This window comes from Nelumbo nucifera, chromosome 1, assembly GCF_055504915.1.
Source record: "Nelumbo nucifera cultivar China Antique chromosome 1, China Antique-T2T, whole genome shotgun sequence".
Taxonomy (NCBI): domain Eukaryota; kingdom Viridiplantae; phylum Streptophyta; class Magnoliopsida; order Proteales; family Nelumbonaceae; genus Nelumbo; species Nelumbo nucifera.
In genome coordinates, this window is record NC_142649.1 from 41,225,984 (window position 1) to 41,250,247 (window position 24,264).

At 38.6% G+C, this 24,264-nt stretch overlaps 1 protein-coding gene across 1 annotated transcript in view; it reads right to left on the reverse strand.

Moving 5' to 3' along the window:
• Window positions 1–24,264, reverse strand: part of TEX1 (Transducin/WD40 repeat-like superfamily protein) — a 50,753-nt gene that overhangs the window by 8,763 nt on the left and 17,726 nt on the right. The window contains exons 6-7 of the mRNA XM_010246521.3: window positions 11,278–11,335; window positions 10,960–11,059 (exon numbers count right to left, since the gene is read on the reverse strand). Of these exons, the coding sequence (XP_010244823.1) occupies window positions 10,960–11,059; window positions 11,278–11,335 (158 nt within the window). The remainder of the gene's footprint in view (window positions 1–10,959; window positions 11,060–11,277; window positions 11,336–24,264) is intronic.

Sequence of the window (24,264 nt, forward strand, 5' to 3'; positions counted from 1 at the left end):
GTCCACCTTGATATGTTTAGCCCTGTCATGCTGTATTGGGTTATGGGTAATGTTAATTGCTGCTTGATTATCACAATACAATATCAAAGGTTTCTCATAGTCAATTCCAAGTTCATCCTGGAAAGATTTCAGCCATAACACTTCTACAACACCATTGGCCATGGACCTATATTTAGCTTCAGCACTGGAGTGAGCAACCACATTTTGTTTCTTGCTTCTCCAAGAAACAAGGTTCCCCACTACAAATGCACAATACCCCGAGGTAGATCTTTTGTCATCAATATATCCAGCCCAATCAGCATTTGTATACACTTCTATCTTCATGTGTCAATTGTTCTCGAAAAGTATGCCTCTCCCTAAGCATCTCTTCAAGTAAGCAAGTATCCTTTCCACCGCAAGAAGGTGAGTGGTCCTAGGAGAATGCATGTACTGACTGACAACACTGACAGCATATGAAATGTCTGGTCGTGTTAGGCATAGATAAAGAAGTTTCCCAACCAACCTTTGATACATAGCCCTGTTCTCAAGAGGTTCTCCACCTTTTGCACTTATTTTATGGTTCAACTCAATGGGTGTGTCAGCAGGCTTTACTCCTAACTTTCCAGTTTCTTCCAATAAGTCAAGGACATACTTTCTTTGAGAGATGAAGATGCCATGCTTAGATCGAGCCACCTCAATTCCTAGGAAATAGCGCAGTTCTCCCAAGTCTTTTACTTCAAATTCTTTGTGAAGATTCTGCTTAAGAGCATCTATCTCATTAATATCACTTCTAGTCACCAGAATATCATCCACATAGATAGCAAGTAAGGTCAAAGAAAAGTATGTCTTCTTAAAGAAGAGAGTGTGATTTGATTGAGCCAGCATGTAGCCGAACTTTTCTAATGCCAATCTAAACCTATCAAACCAAGCTCTCGAAGACTGTTTCAACCCATACAAAGCCTTCTTTAGACGACAAACTTTCTTTCCCGCTTCTATATTGTAAAAACCAGAAGGTAACTCCATGTACACCTCCTGCAAATCCCCGTTTAGAAAAGCATTCTTGACGTCCATCTGAAAAAGTGGCCAAGAGAAGTTCGCAACCATAGATAGTAGGACTCCAATTGTGTTCATCTTTGCAACTGGTGCAAAGATCTCCATATAGTCTATGCCATAAGTTTGTGTGAAGCCCTTTGCAACCAATCTGGCCTTGTATCTCTCTACAGAGCCATCAACATTATATTTTACTGTAAACACCCATCTGCATCCAACAGGTTTCTTCCTCTCAGACCGGTCAACTAGTTCCCAAGTGTTTTTCTTAATAAGTGCATCCATCTCTATTTGCATTGCTTCCTTCCATTCAGGTATCAAAAGAGCCTCTTGCACTGTTCTGGGTATAGGAATGGTAGCAATAGATGCCAGAAATGATCTGTAGGATTCTGAGAGACGACCATAAAAGAGAAACTGGGAGATACAATGAACAGTGGATGAAGTACAATGATGCCTCCCTTTACGAATTGCAATTGGGAGATCAAGGTCTTCTTAAGGAAGGGACTGAGGCTCAACAGTGTTAGGTGAAGTATCTGCAATAATGGGCTCAACAATGGTTGTAATGCCTAGATCTAAAGTTGTAGGAGGTGTTGGGATCGGCCTGGACTACTATGAACGAGAACCAACCTGCCTCCACCACTGTCTGTGATACACTCTCAACTCCCTGCACTTTTGACAACCCTCTTCACGGCACTCCTCCTCAACAACTGGGATAGGTAATGGAACTTCTGAGGCTGAAATCCCTTCCTCACGACACTCCCCTGAGGAGAGGCCCTATGATAAAAGGGCATATCCTCAAAAAAGGTGACATCCATGGACACATAACGCCTTCCTGAAACAGGACCATAACAGCAATACCCCTTTTGATTTTATGCATACCCAAGGAAAATACATTTAGTAGCTTTGGGATCAAATTTAAAGCAATGAGGTCCCAGGATTTGAACAAAGCAAGTACACCCAAAGGTTTTAAGGGGAACAGTGAACAAGTCCTTGTTTGGATACAGAAGGTTGAATGGTGTTTTCATGTCCAAAACCCGTGAGGGAATTCGGTTAATAAGGTAAACAGCAGTACGGATTGCATCCCTCTAGAAGCGTATGAGAACATTAGAGTTGAGCATAATGCTTCTGGCTACTTCCAAAATATGTCTATTTTTTCTCTTAGCAACCCCATTCTGCTGAGGCATACAGGGACAAGTGCTATAATGAATAACTCCATGGTCTAGAAGATATGATGCCAAGGGTTTTGCAAAATACTCCTTGGCATTATCAGATCTGAGAATTTTGATCTTGATTTCAAATTGGGTCAATACCATCTGATGGAAAGCTTGGGCCAGAGAAGGAACCTCATCTCGAGAGTGCATGAGGTATACCCACGAGAAACGGGTATAATCATCAACATATAACAAGAAGTATCTGTACCCCCCCCCCCCCCCCCATGGCAGGAGTATGATATAGCCCTGAAACATCAGTATGCACAATTTCAAATGGAATATTGCTTCTTTTATTGCTCAAAGAATAAGTTGACCTACAATGTTTTGCAAGTTCGCAGCTTTCACACTTCAAACTAGACACTTGGACTAACTCAAACAAACTTGGAAATAGACTCTTCAAAGACCCAAAGGACAAATGATCTAATCTGTTATGCCAAAGCATAATCTGACCCAAAGACTGAGAAACAAACAATCTCCCAACTTCACTTACCTTCCCCTGTGGATGCTCAAGCAGATAGACTCCATTCGTCTCATGGCCAATCCCAATCACCTTCCTCGTTTCCAGATCCTGAAAGACACAACGATCGGAAAAAATAAGTCACTGAACAGTTTTGATTCTTAGTAATACTACTAACTAAAAGCAAGTTAGCACTAAGCTTAGGGACATGCAAAACTGAGGACAAGGAGATGGAATCCGACAGCCTAATGTCTCCCTTGCCAGAAATAGGAACAAGAGAGCCATCAGCAATAAACACTTTGTCTTTGCCTAAGGATAAACAGTAGGTGGTAAACAAGGTGGATAAACTAGTCATATGGTCAAAAGCACTTGAATCTATTACCCAGAAGGGTCTAGTATTACCTGGGGCTGAAGTGTGATATGTTGTAGCTCTTGTACCTGAGGAAGCAAAGGCTGAAGTAGGAATGGCAAGAGTAACAGTTGAAGACTGAGATGATGACCCGGAAATACCAGCTTCATTCTCCAATTGTGTCAAGGCAACCCGGACAGCAGCTAAGGCATCTAGAGATGTGGTTATTGTATTGGAAGATGATGCACTGTTAGTGTTGGCTGCCATATTAGCACTTCCTTTCTTATTTCTGAATCTAGTTGGAACAAGATGGGGATGCAACTTCCAACAAGTATCCCTAGTATGCTTGGGCTTCTTACAATGATCACAAAACATCTCCCTTTTATCTTCCTTCTTTATTTCCTTTTCCTGATCTTTCCCAAATTTCTGTTTTGTTGCTGCTAGGGCTGATTCCATGGGTTGAACTTGTAACATCACTTTTCTTCTACTCTCTTCACTGTGCACTAGTGAATAAGCCTGAGACAAGGTCACACTATCCCTGGTAAGAAGTTGTTGTCTTACTATGTCAAATTCTGAATTCGGACATGCTAGGAATTCAAAAACTCTGTTTGTTTCAACCAGCTTGCTATAGGTAGTCGCATCTCTCTGACTCTCCCATTCAATGGTTTCCAAATGGTCAATTTCATGCCACAAAAATTTCAAAGTAGCAAAGTAAACAGAGTCTGGCTTCTCCCCCTGCTTGAGATTTTTCACTTCACACTTCAGTTCATAAGCCCTAGCAACATTAAGAGGTTGGGAGTAAGTCTCTTTCATATTATCCCAGATTTCCTTAGCCGTTTTGGCCCATAAATAATTTTGGCTAATGTGGGGCTGCATTGAATTACACAGCCATGTCATCACCAAATAGTTCTCTTGAACCCATTTGGCAAGTGATGTGTCTTCGTTTGCTGGTTTCTTTATATCCCCCGTTACATAGCCTAATTTACCTCTACCCCCAATTGCCATCATGGCTGATTGTGCCCACTCCAAGTAATTTGTTCCATCGAACCTAACAGTTGTAATTTGAAAAGAACTTTCAGTCATACTTCCAGCCCCTAAAAAATATTCCCCTGGAGTCTTGAATTCACTTCCAACTTTCTCCATTTTAAAGAGGATGTTAACAGTCACTAACAGATATCAATTTCAGATTATTGTTAACTCCCAAGAAACACTCCTCAGTCGACAAGAACACCCAGGAGCCAAAAAACCAGATTACTGTGGCTACTCAAGAACCAGTCACAGTCACAGAAAAATGGGAGCAATAGTTGACCGTGGGATTTCACAAAAAAACTCAGAGAAACTAGCAGATATATCAGAAAACTGCTGAATTAAGGTCGATCTCTGTCAGAAAACTAACAGCAATAATTGACTTAAATCAGAACTGTCAAAAAAACTCCTTTCAAGGTCAATCTCTGTCAAGAAACCCTAAAGAAATGGCGAAGGAGACAGAATTCTATTAACCACTGCTTCCAGATGGTTAAAAACTGTTCCCTTTAAGGTCGATCTCAATAAAGATGAGTTCTTTCTCAGAAAGAATTTGATTGCCACCTTTAACCTTCAGATTAAGCCCTAATCTTTGACTTACCTGACTTCTCTGACTCTTCCTAGTCACCGGGCACTCTCCAAAGGTCGTGCAACCCCTTGGGCATAGTTCGAATCTCCAGTGATCCTCCAAGAATCAGGCGAAGATGCAATACTTCAAATTCAATAACTTCTCATGCTGTCGATTGGATTAGGCTCACATGAGAGCCCTAAACTGCTCTAGTTTTGGCTCTAATACCAACTTGAATAAATTAAACCAGCAAATAGTTGTTTTCTGATTTAAAAAGGTAGAAAAGAAAGAGAAATAAGGGTCACGAATAGAAGAGGAAGGGAGAGAGGAAGAGAAGTAGGAAGGAAAGGGTTCGGCTGAATTATTATTTCTAGCCACCCACTAAGATGTATTTATATTGTAATCTATTACAATGACTAATTACCATAATACCCTTACTTAAAACAAATGAAAGAAAGACAAACAAGGCCCAGCCGGCCTAATTATTCTAAATAAAAAATAAAATAAACAGCAGGTATAAAATGTGGGGTTGGAACCCCACAAACACTAACAGCTTATCAGCTATCTCTACACAAACCTCTCCCAACTTTGAACAAATAGGGGAGGCTTGTAAATTAGACCAAGTGAAAATGGTCTATTGGAGCAAAATCTCTTTCAACTCTCAGACCTCGATAAACTTATTAAACCTCCACATACTTGTAGGGAACACCTGATTGGGATTGTTTGCCTCATTTGTAAATCTTATCACGTTAAAATCCCCTCCTAAACACCAAGGCCCATCCCACAAACCTCTACAACTGAAAAACTCCTCCCAAAATTGGCTTCTTTCTCTGTACCTATTTGGTCCTACATATTTGATAGCACCCAAGTGAAATCATCCCCCAAGTTCTTGAATTTAATAGACAATGAAAATTGGGCAATCAATTCCTCCAATGGATCTTGAACCCCATTCCTCCACATTGTTATTAATCCACTAGAAGTTCCCCATGACGACACCGCAACCCAACTTATACCTCAAGAATTCCACATACTTCTCACCCATCTCCTATCCATTTCAGCTACTTTTGTTTCTTGCATCATTACTATATCTGGCTTTTCCTTTTGAAGCTAGTCCTTTATTACCCTTCTCTTTCTTGCACTCCCTAGTCCTCCTACATTCTAGCTTACAATTTTCATAGTGACTCAAGAATAAACCCCCAATACTAGCACCCACCCTTCCACTAATTCGGCCCTTTCCTTCTTTCCCCTCTTGCACTAAATTCAATGTCACCTTCTACATCCAATCTCAATCTCTCCACCTTCGCCCTATTTTACTTTCTAGGCTTCCCTTTTTGCCCTTTTCTTCTTAGAGTACACCTTAGGATTCCTTACCTCTTTGAGTTTCAGGCCCAACTGTTCCGCCACTTCACCAACCTGCACTCCCCTTCCTTTGCTTACTCTACTTCCTCTCAATCTCACTACCCACTTATTCTCCCCTCCCCTTGAAACCTCGTTGTTCTCTTCAACATAGCCTTCTAGAGCCTTAAGTTCCTCTAAATAATCACACACCAAATTCCAAATTCTCTCCCCTTGCCCCAAACTACCCAACATCTCCACCCTTCCCTCCACCATCTCTTCACTTACTCTTAAACTCCCTCCTATATGATCTTCATGCAATAGTTGGCACTTTGGAGAATCTAGAAACACAAGGAGATTATTAGTATCCTTTAATCAAATTGACAATTTTACCAGGAGAGCTTGGTTCCACCAAAACAATGGGATTGGTACTACCATTTGGAGTGAAGCACAGCTGAATAGATCACTTCCAACTCAAAATGGCAACCAACAAACTATAGGAGGACTACACAAAAGACCCTAACCATCGGTTGGCAAATTCACTAGGGTACCCTCACAATGTGTCGGACACATCTTCCTCGAGCTCTCTGTGGAAAGCAATACAAGAGATATATCCTATCTTTCTTAACCTCATCAGATTTGATGTGGGTTGTGGCTCTTTGGCTGGGTGATATCCTTTCTGCTCCATTTTCATTGATCTATATTCAGTCTCTAACTACAAGTTCAAACCCATCTCAAATTTTGTCAATTTTTCACTCTAGATTGAGTTGGGATTTTGGTTTCAGAAGAGGTTTGAGGGACAATGAGTGTGAGTCTCTTATTCAACCCTTGGAGGACACTAGAGTATGGTATGCTTCTTCCAATGGCATCTTTACCTGTGCTTCTTCTTTAATACCCTTGTTCAAACTACTGTTGAGGCTGAATTTCCTGATGAAAGAGATTTGGAGCAAGCCCATACCACCAAAAATTCAAGTTCTGTGTTGGGAGGTGTTTTTAGGGAAGGTAAATACTTGCGACATGCTTCAAAAAAGGAACCCAAATGAATGCCTCTCCCCTCATATGTGCTCTCTTTGCTTTGCAGATGGTGAATCTCTACCCCACTTATTGATCTTTTGCTCTTTTGTACTGTTTGTATGGGAATCTTTTTGCTCTCTCTTTGGTTGTAGGTGGAGTGCTCCCCAGGATGTAATAAGCCTCTTTGATCCAGTAGAAAGGTGCTGAAATAAAAATCTGTAAAAGAAAAGAATATTTCTTGAAGAAGAGAAGAAAGGAGAAAAGGAAGAGAAGAGATTTGAGAGAGAAAAGAGAGCAATAATGCTGGCCGCCCTCTTCACTATTATTTATAGTTTAATAATAAAGAGTACAAAGACAAATATGCCCTTATAGGGCAGCTAACACATAAAACAATTAAAATAACTGTTCAAAAAGGACCCAACAAGAATGTTGTGGTCCCCACTTCCTATCTAAACAATAAATAATCAAAAACTACCACTATAGACTACACGATTTGTCTAAAACCTCAACAGATCCAAACTTTCTAAGGAAGCCAACAAAAAGAGGGAGGGTGATGTGGAAATCAGCAAGGGCAGCAGTGGTGTGGACAATATAGGAGGAAAGGAATGCAAGAATTTTCAATGAAAAGCATAGGCCAAAAGAGGCCATAAAGATAAGAGTTGCACATTGGGTAAAATCACTATAGCTCTTCCAAAATATCTCAATTACGGATATTGTAAGAGTGTGGAATGAAGTGGCACACACTGCAGAGATGAAGGAAAGAAAAGTGATGGAGTGGAAGCCGCTAGGCCCCAATAAGTTAAAGATGAACTTTGATGGGAGCTCTATAGGAAATCCAGGTATGGCAGGCATTAGTGGTGTGATCTGAGACTCCTCAAACAAAGTGTTGGCTATGTACTCAAGACCTTTAGGGGAAGGTGACTCTTTAAAGCTGAACTGTTAGCTCTGCTTCAAGGGCTAAAAATTGCCAAGCAAGTCGATTTTAAGAAGTTGGAGATAGAAGGGGACTCAAAAACAATGATATCTTGGACCAATTCAAGTAGTAATGTTCCTTGGTACTACAGACATCAGTTAAGGGAGATAGTAACCATAGCAAGGGAACTTAATGCCTCATTTACATGGGTTAGGAGAACTGCAAATGGAATGGCTGATTCTCTAGCTAAACAGGGAGTTCAAAGGCAACAGATTTTTTGGGCTTTATTGTAAAATTTTCTATTGAAATGTCTGTGTTTTATCTGATGTAACTCTGTATTAATTCTCTTAATTGAATAAAATTCTCATTTTTGCTGCTAAAAAATGTGTCAGAGAAGCACTTGAAACCTCCACTGGGACATGCTGCAAAAGTTAAGCCTCCAAAAGCAGGTTTGGACTAGTTGGACTTAAGTTTTGTTCCCTACCAAAGGAGAACTCTTCTTCCCTTCAAACCACCAGTCCAGCTTCAGAATTAGACAGCACAATCAAGTAAATCCAACCCTTCGTTATCACCTTCCTCCAAAAAAAGTTGTTTCGTGTTAAAGCTCTTTGAATCTTGGAACCCCTTATCAATTCCCAAGCAAATGCTACCAATACTTGAAGTTTCAGTATCATCGGAGTCACTTTCTTGTTCGCTCGACGAGGAATCCTCTCCCGTCTAACCTTCCCCCACTTCCGTCATTGGTCTTTTACTCCTTGGATTCCATCTAAGGATTAAAGCATAGATACGATTTGCCCGATACAGAGTGTATCATAGGGCTGCAAGTCAGGCTGGGTTAAGTCAGGTTGAGGCCATCCCTAGCCCAACCGTAAGTTTTAAACCCCCAACCCTAACCCTAACCCTAACTAAATTCCTTCAACCCTAACCCAACCCAAAGTCTGGGCCCAACCCAACCTTCTTCCCATCCCTTAAAATCTCATAAAACTATTTAATCTCAAATCTTAACTCACTTTTCACTATATATATTAATCCTATGTTTTATTAGTATTTGTTGATGTTTTTATTAGTTCTTTTAGTACAAAATCGGAAAAATAAGTGTTAGAAATGACTATAATTTACTATGAGTTATGACTTATGATAGATCTTTTATAGGCACCAAATATTAGAGAGGAGATGATGAATAAAATATTCAAAAAACATTAAATATCTTATTAAGGTTTTAATCTTTTCATTAAGGATTACGTGAAGTGATTATCTTAAAAGAAAGACATGATAGTATGTAGTGAGGGCTATACAACTATCGTACATCTAAAAAATCAATGTATGATATATAATATATATAACATATATTTATATATGGCATAATATATATAACATATATTTATGTATGATATATAATATATAGTGGCAGGATAGGCATAGAGCTGCAGTGTATTCTGTGACGGTGAGCATGGATATGGATACGATACACTAAGGCTACAACTTGGGCCAGGTTGGCCAGAACCCAACCCTAACCCAACCTGAAAAAGTCGGGTTCATGAATTTCAACCCTAACCCTAACACAAGCATCAATCCAACCCAACCCAAGTTGTAGCCTTAGTGTATCTTATCCATATCCATGCTCACCGTCACAGAATACGCTACAACTCTATGCCTATCCTGCCAGCATGCATATCAACACGATATGCCATTGTATCAGTGTGTATCGCACTGTATCGATGGATACAGCCTAATACTCACCGATACGAAGGCGTATCAGGCCGTAATTTGGCAACATTTCCAAACCTTGATTTAAGATTTAATTTTTCCCAAAAATTTAATAACTAAAAATTATAAAATATATTTATTTTATTTATCTTAAATGAATTATATATTTTATTCTACATATAAACTATATGTTAAAAATGAAAACATATTTATTATTTGAAAAAATAGAGTTATTATTTATATAAAAATGCTAAATAAATAAGTCTTCCCTAAAATTTAACAAAAATTGTAAATTATAATTATAAAAACTGAACTAAATAATTTCAGAGTTAATTTTCCCAAAAATTTTAATAAAAACTAAAAATTATAAAAATAATTTATTTTGTTTACCTTAAATGATTTATATTTTTTATTTCAAATTATATGTAAAATAAACAATTTGTGTTAAAAATAAAAATATATCTATTATTTTAAAAAATAGAGATTATTTATATAAAAGTACTAAATAAAAGATTTTTCCAAAAAAACAATAAAAGTTGAAAATAATCCGGAAAGTTTTCTGTAATGGCTTGTGGTGTAAACACCAGGATGTAATTTGTGTTTTTTATTTTAATAAAATTTCCTTTTTCTGTTATTATCAAAAAAAAATAAGAAATGGCATGCTGCAAGTTGAATGGTCTAGAAGAGCTAGGGGCAGGCCAAAAAGGAAGGAATTGGCATAGTCTGCATGCAGGTTCCATAAATTAGCAATGGATATTGGCACTGGCACTGAACAGGGTGGACCTAGGCACAACAGTTGGGTTAATCCATTGCAACCTGGGTGACCAGGGTTCAAATCTTGGAAACAGCCTCTCTGTGCAGGGGTAAAGGGTGCATATATCCGTCCCTCCCCAGACCCCGTATTGGTGGGAGCCTCATGCACTGTGCTGCCCTTTTTATATGGCACTGAACAGGATGGAATGGTGGAGCAGGATTCATGTGGCTGACCACACATAGTTGACAAGGCTTTGTTGAGTTGAGTTGACCAACATAATTTCAACCAATATCAGAACATGAGACAAAATTATAGCAAGGAATTGGCATGTTCTTCACTTCTATAATTTAATGAAGTAAAAATTTTTGGCCATCATATTCCAAAAGCTATAGTAAAGCACATGTAGGAATTGCACCCAGCAAAATTTTTCAAAACCTATCAAATTTCACTGAATTTTAACAGGAATATTTCCATTGAAAGGGACAAGTGCCAAAACCCACTAATTTGCCCTGGAGCTTCAGTCCTATCTTACAACCAAAACATTAAAACTTATATGGTAAAAGAAGATGATTACTAGTAGAAGGAAGAAGCTTTTGAGTCACCTTCCTATTGGGTCAATAGCAATGCAATAGCAGCCTGCAGTGTGAGCCATAAGGGTGTGAAGTGGACGAAGAGATGGGTAAGCTAATACCTCAACAGTGCCTACAAACAATACAAATCCCCAAAATTAGGTTTTCACCAACTGGAAAATATGATCCATGTTAAGGAAATAAGAATGGACAGACAAGATGAAAGTGAATTTCCCTTGAAATATAGAAATGACCAGAGAATAATTTTATTTCAATATGCATGAATAGATATACCAATTGATGTGCCAAGAGCACCACTACATAAAACAGGTGGAAAGAAATTATTCTTACCATTTCCAGTTGTAAGAAAGAAAACCTCCCCTGTTGTATTCCAAGCAATCTCATTTACCTGATCAAGAAGCATAATACAAAATTAATGCTCTGCAAAAAGTTGACGTTGACTAATGCAAATAAATCTGGAACAATCCTTCATGATTAGGTTTATACTTTTGTACCATGACAAATAGAAAAGTTCATTCTACCCCATATTTACCCAGTTTGTTGGTTTCCTTGGTTTGAATTGAGGATATGTTTCATGATTCATGGATTTTGAAAGAAATTGGTTACAGGTATGAATCTATAAATGCCCCTTTTGTTTACTTAGATTCCACATAAATGATATACATCATGCATCATTTTTTATAGAAAATGAAAATTTATCCAAAGATAGAATGAGGGTACACAGAGGGATGATAAGGAATCACCCTGACAAAAAAATGACCAAAGAAACACCCCAGTCCTCTTGTAACAAAACCTGTTCCAAAACACCCCAGCCCCCATTGATCTACATGCATCAATGAGACAATTCAACCAGTGGAAGTGTGAAACTTATGGTCCATACCAAAACAATCAAATTAATTGCCTTTTAGCATCATCATCAAGAAAAAAACACCAGTAAACAAATTCAGACAGTACTAAGAATTGAATGCAATTGGCAACTTGTATTCCAATTGAAAATAGGGGGTTGGTCATAAAATGCCATGCATAGTTAACAGCATCAAGGATAAGTGTTCTGTCCTTTACAGACATAAACTACCTTCAATTGTTATGCAGCAATAATACTAAATATGACCCAGGCATCAACCCAGTATTCCTGCTGGGTGGCAGATTGACTGACTGGTCTGAGAGCTAAACTTTCCAAGTTTTTAAAAACGAAAATCTTAAATAATAAAAATATAAATGTACATATTTAACTTATTTAACTTTTCCTGAAACTATATTTCAAAAATATTGAAGGAATACACGAACACATATTTTTATCCTACCAGCATTACATTATACCACTGTCATCAGCTTAAAGCTGTAAATATCAAATATGTGACTTTAACCTCCTCAAATAGAAAAGCCGAGTTACAAGACTAGGTCCTCTCAAGATTACAAGACCATTTACGATCACCTTAGGGAATCTTGATAACAAAGTTAAGATTTTATTAAATCAGATAATCTGACAAGTAGTCTCTGCCTGTTCTCTTCCCAGTGCTGGCCCATTAATAAATGAAAATTATGATGAGTTGAGAATTCGTAGTTGCGTTCTTGCAACTTATAATTTAAAGATAATTTGATGAGCAGACTGCACATTCACTCTACAGTTTTGGTCCAACAAGAAAAGTGAAAACTGGAATAATAATTAGATATTACTCTAAGCTAGAATTCACATAAATGAACAAAATTTTGGGAGTTTTTGGTTTCGTATCAGTGACTTAAAAGGTGTGCCTAGGCACAAAGATGAGGTGCACTTTAAGGTATGCTCCTTGCCTAGGCCCCAGGTGCAGCACTTTCAAAAGGTATGCGCCCACGGGCGGAGCCAAGGGAGTGTGTGTGTATTGGGAGGGGGCCCGCCGCGTAATAAGTTAGTGGGGCCTAGGGGTGGAGCCACGTAATAAGTTGTCCGCCGCTCCAAAACTTATGACACGAAGTAGGGGATGGGTAACTGATGCTTCCCTCGTTTTTGGTTTTTTTTTTTGAAAAGCATACTTTCCTCTTGTTTAAAACTACACTTTTTACTATTAATAACAAAATCATCAAAATCTACTTTTCCAAAATTTAAATATATATAGACATATTTGTTTTTTTTTTTAATTGAAGAAAGCCTTTTGTAATTGATCCAAACCTTCCCGCCATCTTTTTCCTCTTTCACCTCTAAATTATGGCTCTACTCCTTATCTCATCTCATTGTTCTTGCCAAGAAGACATCATGTGGAAAAATGAAAAACCCCTGTAAATGAGTTCCCCCCCCCTCTTGATATAGAGGGTTTAATATAAAGTTATATAACCATTCATTATCATAAGTAAAAAAAGAAAGTTATATATCTTGACCCCCAAGAGAAAATTCCTGGCTCCATTGCTGCATGCGCCTTGTGCTTCAGTAATATCCCATACACAAGGTGCCATCCAACTGGATGAGGAAGTTACTACCTTTAAAAATATCCCATACACAAGGGGCTTTTGTCCAAGCAGGCAATTGCTTGACAGAGTTTTGATTGCAAATGAGCAATATCAACTCTAGGCTGAAGAGTGGTGTAAGGGGTTTGCTTTGTAAGGTACACCTGGAGAAGGCTTATGACCACATAAGTTGGAAATTATTTGATTACATTCTTGTCCATATGCAATTCAGCAGGAGATGGAGACACTGGATGTGAGTTTGTGTGTCAACTTCAAAATTTTCCTTCTTGGTAAATGGAGAATCAGCCAGTTTTTTTTTTTAAGTTCTAGGGGGCTTTGCCAAGGAGACTTTCCCCACAATTATTCATTGGTGCAATGGAAGCCCCATCCCAATCAACAAAAAGAGCAGTAGAGGAAGGCTTTTTACAAGGTTTCACAGTCAAGGAATAGGGAACTGAGGTAACGTTGTTGCAATATGCTGGTGACACTCTTTCCTGCCAGCTGATGCAAATCAATTATTGTATCTTAAATGGCTGCTAATCCAGTTTGAAGCAGTTTCTGAACTGAAAGTTTATCTATGTAAAAATGAGATATTCTCGGTTGGGCAGGTGGATAATATGGAAGAACTAGCGGACATCCTTAGGTTGTCAAGTGAGGAAGTTGTCCACCACCCGTTTAGGGCTGCCCAAGGAACAAAGTATCAATATTGGTCATACCAAACAATTTGGATATGGATACGGATATGGACAAAAAATAAGGAGACGCTTGGATACACTAGGGAAATGCATACAAATTCCATAAATATATTAGTAACACTAAATTTAGTATCAAAAATAGCCATAAAGTTAAAATGCATAGGAAATGTATATTTTAATGGTATATATGAAGAAACACATTACAATCAATACAGCGGGATGCATAGATATCATACAGTTTTTTTTTGTGACTAACAATTTGGGAGTGGATATTCTCTCTTTTTGGGTGTAGGTGGAACCCCCCTATGTCTGTGCAAACTTTATTCTCTTACTCCTTTTTCAGGTGGCATTTGAAAAGAGGAAGGATCAAGTGGAGGTGCCTAAGGGCTGCTGTTTGTTGGACATTGTGGGAAGAAAGGAACTCAAGGATTTTCTCAGATAGGGAGAGGAGTATTGAAACTGTAATAGAAGTGATTCACTTAAGGGCAGCAGAATGGTTAAAGACTTCAGATTTTTTTACTGATTTTACTTCAGATGACTTGTTGAGAAAATGGAAGGAGATTGCCAGTGCTGCTCAGATTAGAACTGGGACTAGTCCTTGGACCCCTCCCCCTAATGGATTTGTAAAATTGAACTTTGATGGCAGCAGTAGAGGGAACCCAAGACAATCTGGTATTAGGGGAGTCTTCAGGGATGAGAAAGGGGTTATTTCAGCTCTGTTTTCAGGCCCTATAGGGATTACTCCCTCAGGGCTGATATTCTTGCGGTTCAGGGAGGAATACAAAGGACAAAGGAGTTGAATATAAGGAAACTTGTGGTTGAAGGTGACTCGCAGGTGGTAGTAGGATGGCTACAAGAGAGTAAGGCAGGGTTGTGGAACTTTATCGATGAAAAGAAAAACTATAAGTGGCTGACAAAGGATATGGAAGTGAAGTACAGCTGGGTGAAGAGATCTACTAACTCTTTTGCTGATGGGTTAGCAAAGCAAGGGGTGGCTCAGGATTCTTTATTTTGGGCTATGCTGTAATTTCTTTTTATTTCTTTTATGGGGGCTCTTGCCCAACCCGGGGAGTTAAGAAAGTTATCTCCCCTTCCTTGTAATTAATTTTGATTCTTATTAATGGAAAGCCGCTGTTATTGATTAAAAAAAAAAACAGAAACTGATTCATTAATATAAAAGAAAGATGTACAAAGAGGATAGAGGAAGAGATAAACTTTCTTAACTCTCCCTCGCCCAGGAAACATGCCTACAGGATTACAAAACAGCCCAAAACAAATGATTCCTTCTCACCCCCTATTTTGCTAAAGAATTAGCAAACGAGTTAGCATTCCTTTTCACCCATTGTACATTAATTTCCATTCCTTGAGATAGCCACTTACATGTTTTCTCATTAATATAGTTCCACCACCCGGCCTCCTAATCCTTTTGGAATCATTCAATAACTAGCTTTTGAGTCCCCCTCAATTAGAAGCTTATGAATGTGCAGCTCTTTAGACCTTTGGAGGCCTTCCAACACGGCCATTATTTCAGCCCTCAGAGAGTCTCCCACACCAATCGGACCTGTGTAAATGGCTAAGTTTCTTCCTTCCTCATTTCTAAAAACTCCCCCTTTGCTAGAAGAACCCGGATTTCCTTCACTACCATCAAAATTCAGCTTAATAAAACCATGTGAAGGTGGGGACCAACTTAAACTTAAGCCAACCTAGATATCATACAATTATTGATAATGCATCAATCAAGAGTCCAAGACATTTTATATAGATTTTTTTCAAATTAAAACATGTACAAAGCCATTATTATTTTATTTTTTATTAAAGTCCAAAGCACAAAACATGTGCAACTATTATACTCGAATTATTATATCAAATATTTTCTATTTTACTATTATTAATTTTCAACATTAACAAAAAAAGTCAACTAAAAAATTAATTCTCAAATGTTTGGTAAACAATGTTTTTATTTTTTTTCAACAATAAATATGTTATTATAAAATTTAAATTAAAATATCAATTATTTATAAAAATATATAATCGTAACTTAAATATATTAAATCTATTAAAATTTCAGACACATAGCATATGCAAATTCATAATTCTTAATTACTAAAATAATTATTCCATTATTAATATTTGTATTTCTATAAATTTTCTAAAATAAAAAAAAAAACATTTTTTATATAAATGTATATTAGTGGATTTGACATATTCAATGTATATTATATTCTCAAATATTTTGTAAACAATATTTTTATTTTTTAAATAATAAATATGTTGTTATTTAATGCAAATTAAAATAATAATTTATAATTTATAAAATAAAGGATTTATCCTCTTCTCAGAATTCTAAATAATAGTTGCCTAAAGCTGGAACAGGAAGATAAAAGGTGTTGGAAACGGGAAAAATCCAGAAGGTTCAATGTAAAATCTTTCTACTGTCAGCTAATTAATACTCAGAGAACAGAATTTCCTCATTCAGAAATCCAGGTTCCCCAGGTTCTTTCAAGGCAGAGTTTCTGCTGTGGACAGCCGACAGCTGTGATAGGTAGATGCCTAAAAAAGATAATCTGATCAGAATAGAGGTCCAGATTCAGTCCAGGAACTGTGTTATATGTGGAGCCTGTAGGGATACGGTAGATCATTTATTCTTTCATTGCAGCTTGGCAAGATAAGTATATGCTCATTTTTGCAAGATTCTGAATCTCACCTCACCTGGTGCTTCCCAAGTACTATGATGGATCATGTAAAGTCCTGAAGCGTGCAGGGACTGAGAAGAGAAGGAAAGAAGCTCCGGAGCATTTTTACTGCAGCAGCAACTTCGTGCATTTGGAAAGAAAGAAGCCACAGGATCTTGGAGTCTTCCAGCCATTCCGCAAATGAGGTGATTAGATGGGTGAATGGGAACATAAATCCTTGGCTAAGCATATCAGATTTGCTTTGTAATATTCCCTATTAAAACATTTTTTATTTTTTGCTTCTCAATGCAGATTAGATGAGGCCTACTTATACTTTTTCGTATAGTGACTCACTGTACATGCACACAGAGGTAATGTTAAGAATCACAGTGAATGAATGATAAAATCCTTAACCTTTTTCTCAAAAAAAAATAGAAAAAAAATAGGGTCTTGATGGGTTGCAATAGTACTAGGTGCCAACAATATTAAGTTAAAAGTAGAGAGAAGGGAAAAAGTTGGATGAAGAGATCAAAAAGAAATTCTTTCTCCTTTTTTATTTTCCTTTGCTTTTCAGATTGGTAAACGTATTATGACAAGAAATAGCTAGCTGATGTTTTCACCAAGGGGTTGAACTTCCTGACTTCCTGCAGCACAATGAATATATAACAAATTGGGTATGAGTTATATCTATCACCCAAATTGAGGGGGAGTGTTGAAACATGGCTGATAGGAATCAATAATTCAATCAGCACCCTTAAAAACTAATTTTAGGAAAAGGCCTTACAACAGGTCCTAATATGGCATAATGATGGTATTTGGGATTTGGACTGAATTGGACACCAGGGGTCATATTTTTGTCCACTTACAATTTTTTGTGGGGTCCAGTGATAGGGTTTGAATTGTTTTTTATCAATAACTGCAAATTTCATTAATAATAAAAGACAATTTTTTATCAATTAATAATAAAAGACAAATTACAAAGGAGGAAAGGTAAAATCTCTTAACTCTCTACAAAGACTAAAATACAATTACAATTGAGCCCAAAACAACTGATTTCTTCCCACCCCTTGTTTTGCCAAAGCATCAGCAAAACCATTAGCCTTTCTTTTAATCCAATTTACTCTCACGTTCATGCCTCATGTCAGCTATTTAAATTTCTTTCTTTCACTGTTGCAGTCAAAGTCCAGCCTCTTCCTTTTATAGCCAAGCCACCACCAGCTTTGAATTTCCTTCTATAATCAACTTACTGATGCGCACATCCTTGCTCTTTGCACACCTTCTATCATGGCCAAAACCTCAGCCCTCAAAGAATTCCCTTCCCATTAACACCCTCAAAGAACTTTTGGGGTGGAGACCGGGGCCCACCATCCTTGGTCTCCATCAAATAGTCGAAGGAGGAAGATCGTCCCAATTAAATTGAAGATTAAAAGGAAGCACACCGTGAAGTTCAAAAGTTCAAAGGATGGGAATGGGAAGGGTCCGATTAATTCAGGTGGAGAAAAGCTTCGCATAAGAAAAGAAATAAGAGAGGTGATCTTGTGGAAGAAGAAGAAGACTTATGCAAATCTTGCAAAGGTTCTTTCTTCCTGTGAGGAAGAGCAAAATCCTATCATCAGCGAGGAAGATATTACTGACGGTGATCGGAGCAAGGGAGGAGTGGTGGAAAATGTGGAAGTTGTGGTGCAAAATCACTTGATAGTAGGTCAACTCCAGCTTCAGACTCTAATTGAAGGAAGATCTGAGGGGTGGGGATGAGTGTGTTAAAGAAGATGAGATTATTTTGAGGGAAAAGGAGGTGGAGGCAAGAGACCTTGCAGATATCGATTTAGAAGGTGCTCATGGTGATGGACTTGAAGGACATGGAACCTTTAGTCACTGTTCCCTGTCCTTATCCGAGGACACAAGGTATGACCATCGGGTTGTCGAGGAAGTGGTGATTTGAAAGATAGGTGTAGATTTAGGTAGGAGGAGGAAGGCTAACACTATGCTTAACGTTGCCGACACAGCAAAGTCCAAGAAAACCTGCGGAACATCATGAGTAAAATAATAGAATGATTGTATTAACTCCCACAGCTATAGCCACAATTTGAATCACAACTCATCTCGTCCACTCATCAAAAATTAACATCATGCGTCTTGCAAGCTTAAAACTGTTAAACATAAAAAAATAAGTAACTACAAACAGTAACAACTGAAAAACAAAAGTTCTGACTACTGACAGACCAAAATGAACAAAAATCCGGAGTTTCCTCTAGAAAACAAGCTCACGGGGCTTCATGCCGGCCTTGAGAGAGAACCTAGCAGCCAAGTACGCCTTCAAGTCAGGGACTGCTTCAACAGCCTTTATCAACGGGGCAGCAACTGTCTTCTGGTCATCTTTTTTCTCCTGCGGAAGTGCCTTCTTTTCCTCCTTCTCTGCTTCAAAAATCATACGAGTAAAATACTCTCATACTGTTCACGTGACAAAAATCTTCTCTCGGCTGAAGTGTGGCTTGGTTGGATCTGGACCTACCAAGAATTTCAAAAAGGCTTATAAGAGGAGGGGTTGCATCCTATCAAAGAAAAAAATAGGAAATGGCGCTGCTGGTAAAGATGTCCGGGCTGATTCTAATCCAGACGAGCACGTGGAGATTCAACAGTGGGGGGAGGAAATAAAGAACAAGTCTAACCCCATTGTAAGAGTGTGATAAAAATACGGAGAGGAAGGTGATGAAGTCTGGAAGTATCTCAGTGGAAGAGGTGGCTAAAAAAGATGCTGAAATTGGCAAAAGCCAGGGTTTGTTTTTCTGGGGTGGAGAGGATTTCGCTAGGAAAGATTTCAAAGAGTTTGAGAGGAAGAAAAGAGAATAAACTCTAAAGGAAAAGGAAATCAGAAGTGGGAGATGGAATGAAGATGTCGACTGTCAGGAGAAGGTGTTCGAAGGGGGAGATTAGGACCCTGTTTCTGCAAGTTTTTGCTGAGAGTAGTGATGCAGTCGTATTAGTTGCAAAGGTGTTCAGTTCGTTTGTTACTTGAGGTGTCTTTAGTTTTTTTCAGTTTTGTAGCTGGTGGAGGGGCGGAGTTAGTAGTCATGTTATTCTCTCGGGTGATGGTTTATCACCTTCCTTATGTATTCTTCTTTTTATTTTAATGAATTTTATTTTACTTTAAAAAAAAATAGTCTGTTTATGTTTAAAGTTTCAAAGTCATTGAATATGTAGGATTAGAGCTATTGAGTCTAACAATTTGACTCCTAGGATTATTATGACTATAAATATGTATGGACATTTTACATAAAAATCAATGAAGTTTATTGAGTTTTCTTGAGTTTATGCTAATTATGGTAAGTGGTTGCCATACCCTAGAGTGATTCTAGGCACGCACCCCATGAGTGACTCAGGGGGTGTTGGCCCTACATCAATTTGGTATCAAAGCCAAGGTTATAGGCTCTTATCATCATGGCTTAACATAATGGCAAGCAATATAGGGGTCAGCTAACTAATACACAAAGGAATTCATTGATTAGCACTCTTTGCAAGAGTTGAAACCCTTAAAATAGCAAGTAAAAAAACTTCAAGAGGCTAAAGAAGAAATCCAACAAGAAGACCCCTAATCAATGTAGGGGATGGAGGAAATAACAAGGGTGTTGTCCAAGAAGATAATGAAGATGAATGTGAAGGATCTGTTAATCTTAGAGCACGGCAAAGAGTTACAAACTGCACTAAGGTACCACCTACACAAGCTAATCGAGCCCGAAATGCCCATCAAGGAGTTGATCAAGAAGCATCTCTCACTAATCTATTTGATGAGATGATGGAAAACAATAAACATGGTGGCTATGTAGATGACATAACCAAGAAGGTGAAGGTGGATGTTTCTAATTTCTATGGAGACTTAGATCCTCAATCTTTTTCAAATTAGTTGGCTTCGCTAGAGGAATATTTTGATTGGTATGACATGACTAATGATCAAAGATTCAAAGGATCACATTTGCATGTATGAAGCTTGACAGTCATGCTAAAGTATGGTGGAGAAGCATGGAGCAGCAATTGGAGAATAGAGGTCATGGTCCTATTTCTACATTTTTTTTATCAAGAACAACTTCAGTAATTTTATTAAAATATGATAGGAATAGTTACATCAAGGAAGACAAACACTCTTATCTTCCAAATACAACTTAAGTCCTCAAAGAAAGAAAGGAAAAAAGAAGCAAATTAGTTACAACTTAGCCCAAAACATTACATCCCTTTCTATCCCCTATTTAGCTAGCCCATCAGCTATAGAGTTAGCTAATCTTTTAACCCAACTCAGCCTGATTTCCATTTCTCGCACCAACCACTTGAACTTTCTTTTCTCATTGCTGTACTTCCATAATCCATAGTTGTCTTTCCTCAGACACCCTATGACCACCTCCGAGTCCCCTTCAATTATAAGTTTTCTGACGCCCATTTCCTTAGCTTTCTAAACATCTTCCATAACTGCCAAGATCTCAGCTCTAAGAGAGTCCTCCACTCCAATTGGACCTGAGAACATGACTGAAATGACCCCATTCTCATCCCTAAAAACACATCCCTAACTGTCCAGGATTCCCCCTACAACTCCCATCAAAGTTCAGTTTTAGGAATCCAGCAGGTGGGGGTGTCCAAGACACCTTCACAACTGATTTGGACTTCATACAGCTTGCAATCTCACCCCACTTCCTTAACATGTAATCCACCGTGTAGTCTGTGAATAACTCTAGAGATTTCAGCCACTGTACAGCCCTGATATGGATCACAGCCCTCAATTCTTCAGCCCCTCTCTCCTTATCCGAAAAAATTCTAAGATTTCTTTCTTCCCATAAGGACCAACATACTGCAGCCTTCAGTCCTCTCCACATTGTCCTTCCCCTTTTCACGCGCTACCTGAACAAAGAAGGAGAAAATAAGCTTTTCAAATATGATGGAGGGTTCCACCTGCGCCCAAAGAGAAAAAAAGCCCATTCCCAGATTGACTTTGCAAATTGGCACGACACCAGTAAGTGAAAACCAGTCTCCCCATCCGCTTTGCATAGAACACACCAACGAGGTGATAAGCATGTATTGGGTCTCTTCTTTTGAAGCAAGTCACCAGTATTGTGTCTTTCCAGATAGGCTTCCCAACAAAAACTACCAACCCTAGGAGGGATTGGTCTGCACCAAACCTCATTAACCGGGAAAGGAGAGGTTGCAGGATTGGTGGACTGACATAAGACTCTAAAAAAGGAAGCACAGGAAAAAGAGCTCGTGGGAGTCGGGGTCCAAGTTCTAGAGTCCACCTTTGAGGGGTCAATGAAGACATTATCAAGGAGGTCAAGAAGGCTCAAGACACAGTGGAAGTCAAAGTCCATCACAGCCCTCCTCAATCCTAGGTTCCACCCAAACCCAGAACTGGAGGATGAAGGGATGATGAAAAAAGAAATTGGCTTATTTTTAAACTCAGAGAGGGCATATAGGGAGGGAAACAAGTCCTTAAGAGGAACATTCCCCACCCAAGTTTGTTCCCAAAATTTTATGCAAGTGCCAGAGTTCAAATCATACTTGACCAATGGGGAAAAGACTGGAAGCAAATCATGAATGGCTTTCCAAGGTGAGTTGCTTGTGGTCCTTGCTCTGATTCCAACATCCCATCCATTCTGCTCCATCCCATGTATGCTTGCCACTATTCGAGCCCATAGCTTCTCCTGCTCCAAAGGAAACCTCCACAACCACTTTCCCAAGAGGGCCGAGTTCCTTTTCCCAATATTCCCGAGCCCCAAACCTCAACAAGCTTTGCTCTTGGTCACCATTTTCCAGCTAACTCTATGGTCCCTCTTCTCCCCTCCCGGCTCCCAAAGGAAATCTCTCATTAATCTCTCCAACCTATTGGAAACCTTCACTGGAATTTTGAACACTGAAAGGAAATAGATAGGTAAGTTTGCAAGCATGGCCTTGATCAGTGTGGTCCTTCCACCAAGGGAGAGAGAATTATTTTTCCAAGAAGCAAGCCTTTTTTCAAACCTCTCCACCACCGGGCTCCAAAAACTCTCTCTTGGGATTGTCACCTAGGGGCAAACCTAAGTAACTCAACGGCCAACCTGAGACTTCACACCCAAGCACTTTTGCATTCTCCCTAACCTCTCCCTCCTCCATATTCACACCCACAACACAACTTTTCCCGAAGTTCACTTTTAAGTTTGACATTTGCTCAAAAAGTTGAATCACTAACTTCAAATTCCTGATGAACCTCACATTACCTCCTTCACAAAACAATATCGTATCATTAGCAAACTATAAGTGAGTGAGTGGGATGTCCTCCCTACCAACCCTCCACCCTCTAATTAGGCCCCTAGAGTCTGCTCTGTGGATCAACCTTCCCAACACATCAGCAACAAGTAGGAACAGAAAAGGGGATAGGGGATCACCTTGTCTTATACCCCTAGTGGCTGGGAAAAAGCATTTGAAGGACAAGTACCTCCCAATGAACTTCCAAGATGAGCTGTATAAGAAATTGACTAACCTCAAGTAAAGCATGAATACATGCAAAAAAAAAAATGATGATTTATCCATTAGATGTGATACTACAAAAAATAAGAGGCAAAACCGCAAAAGTTGGCTCAATTCAAGAATGGACTACAAGTTGAAATAAAGGAGATCTTAACTGCTCAAATCTTTGACTTGGAGGATGCCAAACAAGTGGCTGTCAAAATGAACAGTTCAAAGCAAACAAATACAAGGCAATTTGTATCATAAGCCAGGGAGTATGCAGCTCGTAATCAAGCTGATGGGGGAAAGACTTCTAAGCCGACATACTCTAATGCCAACTCTAATAAGGGTAAATAAGTTGCTATTGGTGTTACTTAGAAAAAACAGCCTGATACTAATTGTGTTACATGTGGAGGAAACGACCATATGGCTTACCAAATGTCCTACCAAAAGCCTTAATATCATTTATGTAGGTATTTAAGCAATGGATGATCTAGATGATTACTTAGTGGAAGAACAGGACTATTCCTTCACTTATGATGATACTTTAGATGAAGATAGCAACTTTGTTGGTGTGGTTTGACATACTCTTACATCCTCAAAGGAAGAAAACAAGGAAGATTGGCTTCATACAGCAATATTTCAGACTATTGTTAAGAATGGAGACAAGTATTGTAAACTTATCATAGATAGTGGTTGTAGTATAAATGTGATTTCTAAAGGCACTGTGGAGCAACCAAAAATGATACCACAACCATACAAGATTGCTTGGGTTGATAAGACAACAATTCCGGTAACTAAACGAGCCCTTGTTACTATATCTTATGGTAGTTATTTTGATTCTGTGAATAAACCCTAGTTGTTTCTAGGTCAAAGTAGAGAAGAAGAAAGAAGAATGAAAAGAGAAAGAAGAAGAAGAAGGAGAGGAGAGGAGAAAAGTATTCGGCCAGACTAGAAGAGAGGATGTACAAACTTTTCTCTCCTACCGACCCACTTGACTTTTATTCATGAAAAACTTGAGTTACAAGAAAGACAATTTTGTCCCTCATAGAAGATGGGACATATAA